Here is a 13,278-nt window from a genome sequence, read left to right as displayed (position 1 = left end):
CTAAACAGCATGTTCACGAGAAGCCAGAAGAGTTTATCAACGCATAGAGGAAGTTCCCTCATTACTGTTATCATCTCTAACACTGTCTGTTGGTTAATTAGCCTCTCGTATACCTTTTTTCAATTCTTGATGCTCTTTTTTTGCAGGAATCTTCCAGCTTGGATGGAGGAGGGAACAAAGGGAAGGTGTACAGAAGTTATCCAGCCTGATGACTAAGACATGTAAATAGACAGCAAAACATAGGCTCTCTCTCTCCGTCTGTCTAGCAGACTGCCAGACTGCTGAGAGGCAAAATAGTCAATGTACTTTCTAGACCTTAGGAAATGGTTAATCATGATTCCTCTCTGTMTTTAAAGTTCCTGAAACATGTCAATGACCTAATGCATGGCCTCTACAGCAGTGCTTRGCCACCCACTCAGTTGCCAGTGACTTATTCTGCCACATCCCCTCCTTAAATCATTGAGTTGTGTGCAAAATGTTTTTTTTTTCTTTTCTGTTTGATATTCTGATCTTCAATGTGTATTGATTCCTACCAACCAGCTTTGTAAGAGCTAGGTTTGTACTTGCTATGCTGATGATCAKGAATGTTTTTCTCTGCATCAGGTCTCATTGAGAATGGAGTTCCCAAAAAAAGACATGCTATTCAACTGTCCTTAATTGTCTGATCTTACACTTTTAGKGGAAAAAAGGTAGTATCTAGAACCAAAAGGGTTCTCCTATGGGGACAGCCGAAGAACCCTTTTGGGAACATTTTTTTCTGAAAGTATAGTGTAAGTAGATCCAATTGAAATAGAATCAATTCTAATAATATGCTTGTAAAGCGAATAAAATACTATTTTAATTCACTCCCCCCCCCTTTGGAAGTATGCTTGGGGTCATTGTCGATTTGGAAGACCCATTTGCGACCAAGCTTTAACTTCCTGACTGACGTCTTGAGATGTTGCTTTAATATATCCACGTAATTTTCCTGCCTCATGATGCCATCTATTTTGTGAAGTGCACCAGTCCCCCCTGCAGAAATGCACCCCCACAACATGATGCTGCCACCCACGTGCTTCATGGTTGGGATGATGTTCTTTGGCTTGCAAGCCTCCCCCTTTTTACTCCAAACATAACGATGGTCATTATGGACAAACAGTTTTTWWWAAATTCATCAGACCAGAGAACATTTCTCCAAAAAGTACAATCTTTGTCCCCATGTGCAGTTGCAAACCCTAGTCTGGCTTTTTTTATGTCTGTTTTGGAGCAGTGGCTTCTTCCTTGCTGAGCGGCCTTTCAGGTTATGTCGATATAGGACTCGTTTTATTGTGGAAATAGATACTTTTGTACCTGTTTCCTCCAGCATCTTCACAAGGTCCTTTGCTGTTGTTCTGGGATTAATTTGCACTTTTCGCACCAAAGTACCTTCATCTCTAGGAGACAGAATGTGTCTCCTTCCTGAGCGGTATGATGACTGCGTGGTCCCATGGTGTTTATACTTGCGTTCTATTGTTTGTACAGATGAATGTGATACATTCAGGCGTTTGGAAAGGATGAACCAGAATTCTGAGGTCTTGGCTGATTTCTTTTGATTTTCCCATGATGTCAAGCAAAGAGGCACTGAGTTTGAAGGTAGGCCTTGAAATACATCCACAGGTACAACTCCAATTGACTCAAATTATGTCAATTAGCCTATCAGAAGCTTCTAAAGCCATGACATAATTTTCTGGAATTTTCCAAGCTGTTTAAAGGCACAGTCAACTTAGTGTATGTAAACAATAATAGCAAAAAGCAAAAATACATTTTTGCAAATTAAAAAATAAAACATCACATTGACATAAGTGTTAAGACCCTTTACTCAGTTCTTTGCTGAAGGACCTTTAGCAGTGATTACAGCCTTGAGTCTTCTTGGGTATGACGCTACAAGCTTGGCACACCTGTACTTGGGGAGTTTCTCCCATTCTTCTCTGCARATCCCCTCAAGCTCTGTCAGGTTGGATGGGGAGCGTCACTGCAGCTATTTTCAGGTATTTCCAGAGATGTTCGATCGAGTTCAAGTCTGGGCTCTGGTTGGGCCACTCAAGGACATTCTGAAATTTGTCCCGAAACCACTCCTGCTTTGTCTTGGTTGTTTGCTTAGGGTCGTTGTTCTGTTGGAAAGTGAGCCTTCGCCCCAGTCTGAGGTCCTGAGCACTCTGGAGCAGGCCACCACCATGCTTCACCATAGGGATGGTCCTAGGTTTCCTCTGGATGTGGCACTTGGCATTCAGGACAAAGAGTAAAATTTTGGTTTCATCAGACCAGAGAATCTTGTTTCTCATGGTCTGAGATTCTTTAGGTGCCTTTTGGCAAACTCCAAGCGAGCTTTCATGTGCCTTTTACTGAGAAGTGGCTTTGGTCTGGTCACTCTACCATAAAGGCCTGATTGGTGGAGTGCTGCAGAGAAGGTTGTCCTAACTGGACAGGTTCTCCCATCTTCACAGAGGAACTCTGGAGCTCTGTCAGAGTGATCATCGGGTTCTTGTTCACCTCCCTGACCAAGGCCCGTCTCCCCAGATTGCTCAGTTTGGCCAGGCGGCCAGCTCTTGGAAGAATCTTGGTGCTTACAAACTTCTCCCATTTAAGAATGATGGAGGCCACTGTGTTCTTTGGGACATTCAATGCTGCAGACTTGTTTTGGTACCCCTCCCCAGATCTGTGCCTCAACACAATCCTGTCTCAGAGCTCTACGGACAATTCCTTTGACCTCATGGCTTGGATTTGGCTCTGACATGCACTGTCAACTTTGGTACCTTATATAGACAGGTGTGTGCCTTTCCAAATCATGTCCAATCAATTGAATGTACCACAGGTGGACTCCAATCAAGTTGTATAAACTTCTCAAGGATGATCAATGAAAACAGGATGCACCCGAGCTGAATTCCGAGACTCATAGCAAAGGGTCTGAATACTTACATACATTTTGTTATTTTTAATAAATTTACAAAAAAATCTAAATTCTTGTTTTCACTTTGTCATTATGGGTAATAATCCATTTTAGAATAAGGCTGTAATGTAATTGTTTTTGGAAAAAGTCAAGGGGTCTGAATGCTTTCCAAATGCACCGTACTTCCTTTGATTTATTCAACTGGTACCGGGGCACCTTCAGGTGAGTCTTGTGAGACCTAAAGCAAAACAACCGACCTGTRCCCGTTTCTGAGAGTCACCTTTCCACAGAGGGGTCATATTAGTGTGTAGCACAAACATTTCGGACACTACAGACAGAAGTTGGCAGGTCTGCTGTAAACGACTTCAGACGAGTCCCCCGGTTGTGGGAGTCGTACAGCAAAACGGAGAAAACCACCGTGTTCGTGAGTCTCTCATCTTTCCAAACTTTTTAGACTCTAAAGACGATTTTGTGAGGAGACCGATATTCGCTATGTCTCATGGTCTGACAAACACAGCAGAAGTGCGACATAGGCGGATGTGGTGAATTGAGATGCATCCAGTGCAAAAAAACATATCTCTAGTTTAAACTGAAAGATTTTGATGTGGATTTTGTATCATGCTAATTTGATTTCAGCGGGGCTCTGACATCGACCTTAGGGGGTTAATTKATTTGATATTTTTATGCTTACAGTAAGTGTAATGAAAGCCAGAAACCTCAAAGGTTGATGTGTTGGCGTACCCTCTGGAAAGTTTAAAATATGCCCCTGACTGCCTTGGTGTGTATGTCTTGTAACGTTAATTTTAAAAATCTAATCAGCGGTTGCATTAATAACCAATGCATCTTTCATTAGCTGTCCAACCTGTATTTTTTTTGTCAATCTAATCGATAAATAATGTAACATAGGTGCCTTTCCAAGATGGCGCCGGCCAGAATGCATGCCATGTTTTGACAGATTACATTGCATAACCACGATTTGTGATGCTAAATATGCACATTTTCGAACAAATCTATATGCATTGTGTAATATGATGTTACAGGACTGTCATCTGAAGAATTCTGAGAAGGTTAGTGAAAAAATTAATATATTTTGGTGGCGATAACGTTATGCCCCTTTTGCATTGATTCAATGCTGGGGTGATGTTAGCTCATGTGGTATGCTAATATAAGCATATATTGTGTTTCGCTGTAAAACACTTAGAAAATCAGAATATTGTCTGGATTCACAAGATCTGTGTCTTTCGATTGCTGTATGCTGTGTATTTTTCAGAAATGTTTTAGGATGAGTATTTTGGTAATTGACGTCGGTCTCTGTAATTATTCCGGCTGCTTCCAACGCTATTTCAGATTGCAGCTGCAATGTAGAACTGTGATTTATACCTGAAATATGCACATTTTTCAAAAAAAACATATGCTATACCATAAATATGTTATCAGACTGTCATCTTATGAAGTTGTTTCTTGGTTAGTGGCTATATATATCTTTATTTAGTCGAATTAGTGATAGCTACTGATGCAGGAAAAAAATGGTGGAGAAAAAAATGGTGTCTTTTGCTATCGTGGTTAGCTAATAGATTTACATATTGTGTCTTCCCTGTAAAACATTTTAAAAATCAGAAATGATGGCTGGATTCACAAGATCTGTATCTTTCATCTGGTGTCTTGGACTTGTGATTTAATGATATTTAGATGCTAGTATTTACTTGTGACGCTATGCTAGGCTATGCTAGTCAGCTTTTTTACTGTGGGGGGTGCTCCCGGATCCGGGATGAGTACCAAGTAAATATTAACAAACAAAGTTTTCAGTATCCAACTTTATCGTCTGMAATACTTTTCACAGAAGAATTGGTTCTTCGGCTGTCTCCATAGGAGAACCCTTTTTGAAGAACCATTTTTCCATTTGCGATTGATTGTGCTGCGGCTGCTGCTTCAAGTTTCAACACCACAATGTAAGTTACATGAATCTGGCTTTGATACATCATGGGCAAGAAACATATYGTTTTTAATAAAATCAATTATAGTARTAGCAAGGTATCAAACTTTACCTCCGGTCCTCCTCATCTTCGATTCTCCTTCTCGAACTGAAGAGAACACAGGCTATAGGCTAGTCTGCTTCCCAAAATGATTTCCTGATTAATTTTATTTCCATGATCATTGCAGAATAACTTTCTCACCTTTTCTGACTGTGATGGTTTCATACTCCCGAAGTAGCTTATATAACAAAAAAGGATACAATTCGTCCCATCTCTTGTTTAATTGGACCTACTTCATAGTAGTAAATAAGCTATTTCAAGTATTTTGCTCTCTACAGTGCCTTAATAAAGTACACCTAAGCACATAAAGTATTGTGCTTAGGTGTATCCCATGTCCTTTGATCATCCTTAAGATGTCCCGACAACTTGATTGGACTACACCTGTGGCCAATTCAATTGCTTGGACATGATTTAGAAAGAAACCCACCTGTTTATATACAGTGCATTCGGAAAGTATCCAGACCTCTTCTCTTTTTCCACATTTTGTTACGTTACAGCCTTATTCTAAAATATATTAAGTATTTTTTTAACTCATCAATCTACACACAATGTCTTATTCACATCAGCCACGGAGAAGGAGAGCCCACAGTCAATGGTAGTCGGTGGCACTGTGTTATCTTCAAAGCGAGCAAAGAATGTGTTTAGTTTATCTGGAAGCAAGACGTTGGTGTCCGCGATGTGGCTGGTTTTCCCTTTGTAGTCCGTGATTGTCTGTAGACCCTGCCACATACGTCTTGTGTCTGAGCCGTTGAATTGTGACTCCACTTTGTTTCTATACTGACGTTTTGCCTGTTTRATTGCCTTACGGAGGGAATAACTACAATGTTTGTATTCGTCCATCTATCCACRGTTTCTGGTTAGGGTCGGTTTTAAGTCACAGTGGGAACAACATCTCTCAGTGTATCCCTGTTACATATCCCAGTCTGTCTGATCAAAACTATCTTGAAGCGTGGATTCCGATTGGTCAGACCAGCGTTGTGAAATCCTTAGCATGGGTACTTCCTGTGTGAGTTTCTGTCTATAAGAAGGGAGGGCGGGGGAGGGCCTTGTAGGCATCCAGGGAATTTGGAGCAGCAGTGGTCGAGTTTTAGCAGTCAATGTGTTGATAGAACTTCAGTAGCGTTTTCCTCAAATTTGCTTTGTTAAAATACCCCGCTACAATAAATGCGGCCTCATGATATGTGGTTTACAGCTTAAATAAAGTCCAGTGTAGTTCTTTGAGGGCCGTCGTGGTACCGGCTTGAGGATGAATATACACGGCTGTGACTATAACTGAAGAGAATTCTCTTGGGACGTAATAAGGTCTGCATTTGATTGTGAGGAATTCTAGGTCGGGCGAACAAAAGGACTTGAGTTCCTGTATGTTATCACAATTACACCATGAGTAGTTAATCATGAAACATACACCCCCTTCTTCTTCTTCCCGGAGAGATATTTATTCCTGTCTGTACTTGAGCTTGTGTCCTCAAACGTGAGTACACCTCAGTAATTTACACTGACCAAAAATATAAACGCAATATGTAAAGTGTTGGTCCCATGTTTCACGAGCTGGAAAAAAAAATCCCAGAAATGTCTCTCTCCTGTTAGTGAGCATTTGTCATTTGTCAAGATAATCCATCCACCTGACATGCGTGGCATATCAAGAAGCAGATTAAACAGAATGACCACTACACACTACACTTTAGAATGTGCAGTTTTGTCACAAAACACAATGCCACAGATGTCTCAAGTTGAGGGAGCGTGCAATTGGCATGCTGACTGCAGGAATGTCCACCAGAGCTGTTGCCAAATAATTAAATATTAATTTCTCTACCATAAGCTGCCTCCAACGTTATTTAGAGAATTTGTCAGTACGTCAAACTGGCCTCACAACTACAGACCACATGTAACCACGTCAGCCCAGGACCTCCACATCCGGCTTCTTCACTTGTGGGATTGTCCGAGACCAGCCACCCGGACAACTGATGAAACTGAGGAGTATTTCTGTCTGTAATAAAGCCCTTTCGTGGAGAAAAAAACATTCTGATTGACTGGGCCTGGCTCTCCAGTGGGTGGGCCTGGCTGCCAAGTGGGTGGGTCTATGCCCTCCCAGACCCACCCATGGCTGCACCATTGCCCAGTCATGTGAAATCCATAGATTAGGGCCCAAGGAATGTATTTAAATTGACTGATTTCCTTATATGAACTGTAACTCAGTAAAATCTTTGAAATTGTTGCATGTTGTGTTTATATTTTTGTTCAGTATATTTTTACCAGAAAGGTTAGATTTCAATCTTTCTTGGAGTATGCAGAAATAATAGTTATTGTTTATGGCCCGCTCATGATAAATGCATACTTTTGGGAATGTCTATTTAGGCGGAAATCAATATTTTTACATTACATTCAACACGTTAATGTTTGTTTGAAGGCCTATTATTTACATCAGTCAGTCTTTGACATAGCATGATGATTCAGCCGGACTATTAAGCTACCGTTTCCAATATGTTTCTGTATTTGTAGCTAAAACAACTATGAGTTACAACTGCATTTTAGTGCTAAGCTACTTTTCTCCAGCCCCATTCATGCTATACAAAAAGGTTTTTTATTATTATTATTATTGTTATTATTCATTCATTTGATCAAACGGCGGGGATGCTGCTGTGTTGTTTGTATTTTGTCAAAATATTGGGCCTCTATAATTATTTAGTTGATTAATTAATTAATATCCAGGTTGATGATAGGCCCAGTTCAGCTGCAGCGGAAGAGAGAGTCAACGAGAGACAGGATACCAGCCCAACTTTTGATTATTTCAAGTCAGACGACCTAAACACGTTTTTTTGTTTTGTYGTGGAAAATTACATAATTAGTCATGCTATCCCATGTTTTACTGTTTAAAGAATTGTCTCTTGTTATATGCTAGTTTTCTAACCTGATACAAACTTGTCTTTGTGGGACTTAGTCATAAGACTGGGCGAATAGCTAAGGTCCGTTTGGATGTGACCGCAGCATGTGACGTCCGGTGGGTTTACTATCAACAGGAAGTCACATGTACGGAAACTTGCAGAAAGGAGCACATTATAGTATTTGCTGTTGTGAATGCATTACATCTGCACAGACAATGAATTGCCGTATACACACTATCTGCTGACTGCCACGTATACAAAAAGGATGTGCTTCTCTACAAACGCTGAGAACCGACACTGTTCGTTGAGCTTTCAACTTTGCAACTGTTGAGTGGATGGTTGATTCTCCATTTTTGCAAATCTTATAATAAAATGTTGTTTCAAAGAATCTGCAGAATCTGCAGTTTCTCTCTTCCCATAGAATTGCTACCACAGTTTCCACCCTCAACAGAAATTTAAAAAAACTGTGATGCAGGTTTACTGTTTTAAAGATGGCACCAATCGGAAGTTGCTGTCATATAGTGAAGAAMGCCATGCTTTATACTGTTAAATATGTATGGCATTTGCCAAGCTCACTGACAGCAGTATTTTCATGAGTGGAATGACAGGTTRGAAACATACTCACCAAAGAGTAGAAGAGCATGAGAAGAGCAACATCCACAGAASTAGTGCTGAGGCGTACYGCCAAAGCAGACRTTGAAAAGCTGCTCAGTGGCAGTCACATGTCTGCTCACAGAGAGCAGGTTCGCAGGAGGTGGAGCGTGTAATAGATGTAATCAAAGTCATTGGTAAGAGGGGGCATAGTTACCAAGGATCATTTTGCTATTTGATTTGAATTTTAAGGCCCCTTAAAAGTAAAAAAAAAAGATTTGTTCTTAATTGCTATTAGCCCATACAAACGCATTGAGTAGCAGAATCTCTACATTGAACAACAGATAGTCCCCCCCAAAAAAATCTTAAGGAAGTTTGTTCTGAAGTGTCTGTCCTATATCTGAGCGATATAAGAATGATCAGGAAAACATYTTTGACGTGTATTTAACCGCTTATTTTTGGCTCTTAACCGTTTCCATACGGTTAAGAGCCAAAGGCAAGGATCTGTCGCATTCTTATATACTTCCATAAATTTTTTCAATCCTAGAGGAAAACCTGGTTCAGTCTGTTTTCCAACAGACTTTGGAAGACTAATTCACCTTTCAGTAGGACAATAACCTAAAACACAAAGCCAAATCTACAAAATGTGGAAAWAGTCAAGGGGGTTGAATACTCTCCTAAGGCACTGTACCATGTGAATTAGGCATGAAATAATTGTCAAAGGCACAAGCGATATGGTTGCATTTAGGTCTATATTATGTATGGGTTGATCATACAGAAATATCAAAACATTCTTTCAACAACTCCAAAGCAATCGCCGGTCTATCGCACAGGAACTGACTCGCTGCCCTTTTTCTACTATCAAGACACCTGTTGGAAACTCTTAACTGGTTAGGACAGCTCATAAGGTCCCCGAAATATCTGTTGACTAGCTGGGACTATGACTAAAAATGCCTTCATACATAGCKTTCACTGTTACCCATAAGAGTWSGAGTAAAATGTCTCTATTCTCAGCACATRTGACCAATTCTCAGCTCTGAGACACTGTGGATACGGTCCCAGACTTATCCATGTCTTTGAGGGAAGAGGAAATGTGATATCATTTTATCTCCTTTCTCCCCTCATCAATCCAGGACAAGGACAGCATTCMAGATTCTCTCTTTTTTGGYATCCATAACTAATGTCCTCCTTTCTCTCTCCCTCCAATGATCAGCTGAGCTCCAGCCGCCCAGCCTATGTAGACAGACGCCCCCAGCTCTCTTCTCCTGGATGGCAGAACCCCTGCATGGTGTGCRCCGACCAGCTGACAAGGATAACACKGCTCCCGCCACACTGCCAACCTCCGCCAGTCATCTCAGAAGTTGGTTCAGCGCGCACCGACCACGGTTAGGCCAATGGGGAGCACACTGAACCCGATGGAGACAGAGTCAGGTCCTGGGGCAAGGACAGGAGAAAGTGTAGACTTTGCATGTGACCTATGCTCTGGATCCTACAGTTCATCCATAACCATTCCCGTAACACCTGGGCGGTTACAATGTTGGCTCTGACAAAGGCTGGGACCTTCCACATGGGCAGGGCACAGATCATGATGGTGCCCATCATGATGAAGGCCAGGACCTGTCAGCACATTATTCCTCAAGGGGGTTCTGGACATTTGATGGCATCTTGTATTTCCTAAACTATTTGGAGTAAAGTTAAAACAATTGAAATTGGATGGAAAAGTCTGGTTGTCAATCTGTTCACACAACCCCCTAGAGAACCATTTAAATTAGTTTACCTACTTAAATGTCTGATTAAAATGATCATGATTAAATTGTGAGTGAAAACAAGTTAAACCCTTGTCTATACCATGAGACCGCACCTACTTGAAACAAAACATTTCAAATGTTGCAATTCAAGAACATTAAAATATTTATTAAAGCAGTTAAATGAAAACACTAGATAAAAAAGTGGATTACAATTGCCTTTTGACAAATGTCCAGGTGCACTGAAGTGAATCGAAGAACTTGAATCATTTGTACTGCACCAAACGCAGCCATGTAAAACAAGTGTTCATTTTGTCAGACGTAGGCCCCTCCATTGGGGGCKGAATATTTGGCAGAGTACCCCCGCTCTTCGCGCAGGGGGCACTGGCAGCAGAGAAGSACACCCCCGATGAGCATYAGGCCAGCAGAGGCCCAGCCGATGAACAGTGAAGCTCCCAGCTCTCTCCTCTGCGCGTCAGTGAGCAGYGGGTTGTARAAGTCCCTGATAACAGTGTTGGCGGACCAGGACACTGGGATCAGGCAGAGGACGCCAGCGACTAGGAARMACACGCYGGATGCGATGGCCACYTTGGACTTGGCCTCCTCGTCCTCRATGCAGTTGGTGCACTTCCCGCCTGCCACGGAGAGTAGGATGCCKATCACGGCCACGAGGATGGAGATGATCACCAGAGCTCTGGCAGCCTGGAGGTCCTGGGGGAGAGCTAACATGGAGTCGTAGACCTTACACTGCATCTGGCCCGTGCTCTGYTGTACGCARTTCATCCACAGGCCTTCCCAGAAGGTCTGTGCAGTCACRATGTTGTTGCCTACGAAAGCCGTCACCTTCCACATGGGGAGCACGCAGACGACAATGTCCCCAAGCCAACCAATAATAGCCAGGRARATGCCCAGAATCTGGAGACCAGCGGAAGACATAACTTTCACTCTGTAGTCAGCCAAGATTTACATAAAACCTAAAAGACCCGTGTTTAGCAGAGAAACACTTGCTGAAGTAGTAAAGCTACAGACTCCAACCTATATACCCACCTACCAGGGTGTGGTGATTAATTAAGCCRATTGAAAGCACCTGTTGATGTTTATTGGCTATACACACCCACMGAAATAATAAATTGCCCAGTCTGCCTATAGTATTGGTCTGAATTTCGCTGCCACCTGTGGAATGTAGCTTACATAATTAACCATAATTGATACAAGCTGTGAGGCTAATAGTACAAGCTCATTCATTGGAAGCATGTCAACCAAACACAGGCAGTTGTATCCACTGAGGAAGTTTGATTAAGCTGACCTGCAGTGCACCAGTCTATGGCTCRTGACTTGAACTGGGTAAAAGCGGTGAGGGCGGAGCGCCCATTCCAAATCAGACAGTAATCTGTCCTCAKTCATGTTGTCAACAAGGCAACGTGGTGCATTGTTCAGGACATAAGGCTACAACAATGTCTTTTACGTAAAATATKTTGGAATTTTCWAAACTAGTTTTCATTGGGAAGRCAGATAGTGTTTTATCAAAAGCAATCACTTTTGCGTGTGAAATGACAGAATCCTACTCATTACTCCATGTGCTTAACCATGTCACTTTTGTTKTGACTGGACTTTGTCATCGGCCAGAGTGGGGCACCTGTCTCATGCCTGGGTGGCAGCCCGGTTCCGAAACAAATGCAATCTCTTCCCACCAGGGCAACGTGGGCTAGATAATCGAATCCCCTCCTTGGTAGATCATCCATTTAACATCTGACAACCAAAATCACATTCCCATGTGTGCAAATTAGGATATGGCCCTGTTAGAATACTTTTCATATGCACCCATCCTTTCATCCCTTCCCACCTTTATAGGCCTATATAAGGCAACTGTAGAAAAATCAAGGATTTTCAAAAGAAAAGTAAACATACAAAGCAACAATTTTCTAGTAGAAACATTTGTTTGAGACTTTGGTTGTTTCAGAATTTGCATTCTTATTTTGTATACTAGGCCTACATTTCTTTGGGAAGGCCTATATTATTTGATAACAGCATGTTTGCCTGTACCTTACACAATCYTGATAAGGGCCTTTGCTGTCTTTTTGACCATCTGGCTTCCACTAAGTCAGTGGGTTGCTGTATATGCCAAAAATGTGTGGGGGCATTTATATATAAAAAAAAAAAACAGATTAAGAGAAATTGTAGAAACAGGAAGGGTTTTACTTTGTGGCTGTTAACTAGTGATGACCCCATATGGCCTGGCTCCAAGAAAGCACAGTGGAAATGCTCTAGCAGGGACATCTACACATCAGGGAGAGACAGTCACCCCGGTAGTAAAAATAAATACATTTGAGATTAGTGTCCTAACTGGGGATAGTTGGAACACTAAATATCACCAATCGGGAACAAGGTAGAACCAGACTCACTGTGCACATGCTGTTTAGTCCTCAACCGTCATATGAAGACGCTAGACCCTGAGATACTCTGATCTGATTGAACAAAAGATTGAGGTAAGTAGTTTGTTTTTGTAATGGCATTACCGGCTTTTTTAAAATTAAAACATCAGGTGTATAACCAGTATGTATAGATATGATTTAATTTAGCAATGCTAAAGTTAAAGCTAAATTGTAAGCTAGCTAATGGTCAGTTGTAACAAACCCAAGGGACCACCAAGCCTGTACCCCAGGACTACCATAACACTCAACTGTGACTGAAGGCCAAACTAAAAGGCAAACTAAAGGCCAAACATTTAGGTCAGATGAAGGGCCAGTTAATGGAGCGCAAGTCATTTAAATTCTRCCTCAAAGTTAACCAAGTTCTCAATTCAAACTTACATGTCACCCAAAGCCCTGTTACTGACCCAGGAGTAGGGGTAAATTGTAACAGTTCACCCTTTGTATTCAAGACAGTCACATGGTGTCCGTTTGAGAACAGCTATACCATTTTATAGCAGACAGATGTACATCCTTAACACATTGAATTTAGTGCAATTGAGAAATTGTCAAAAGCTGAAAATGTTACAGCTTTGTTAGACTGCAAACTATTTATTCACATTTACTTGAACTAATGTGCACAACTATATTTTGTCTGTACGAGTTTCAGTTACTTATAAGCACTGTGCTCATTGAGTAAAGACACAGAAAAGT

General features: G+C 41.5%; 1 protein-coding gene across 1 annotated transcript; it reads right to left on the bottom strand.

The window, feature by feature from the left end:
• Positions 1-10,309: 10,309 nt before the first annotated feature.
• On the bottom strand, positions 10,310-11,193 carry LOC111950817 (claudin-like protein ZF-A89). The gene has a single exon (XM_023968717.2). The coding sequence runs from the start codon at positions 11,090-11,092 to the stop codon at positions 10,472-10,474; it is 621 nt and encodes a 206-aa protein (XP_023824485.1). The 5' UTR covers positions 11,093-11,193; the 3' UTR covers positions 10,310-10,471.
• Between the last annotated feature and the right edge of the window lie 2,085 nt (positions 11,194-13,278).

The sequence above is a fragment of the Salvelinus sp. IW2-2015 genome, linkage group LG23 (assembly GCF_002910315.2).
Source record: "Salvelinus sp. IW2-2015 linkage group LG23, ASM291031v2, whole genome shotgun sequence".
NCBI classification, from domain to species: Eukaryota; Metazoa; Chordata; class Actinopteri; order Salmoniformes; family Salmonidae; genus Salvelinus; species Salvelinus sp. IW2-2015.
Note: the sequence above shows the minus strand (reverse complement) of the source record. Positions and strands in the feature narration are given on the sequence as shown.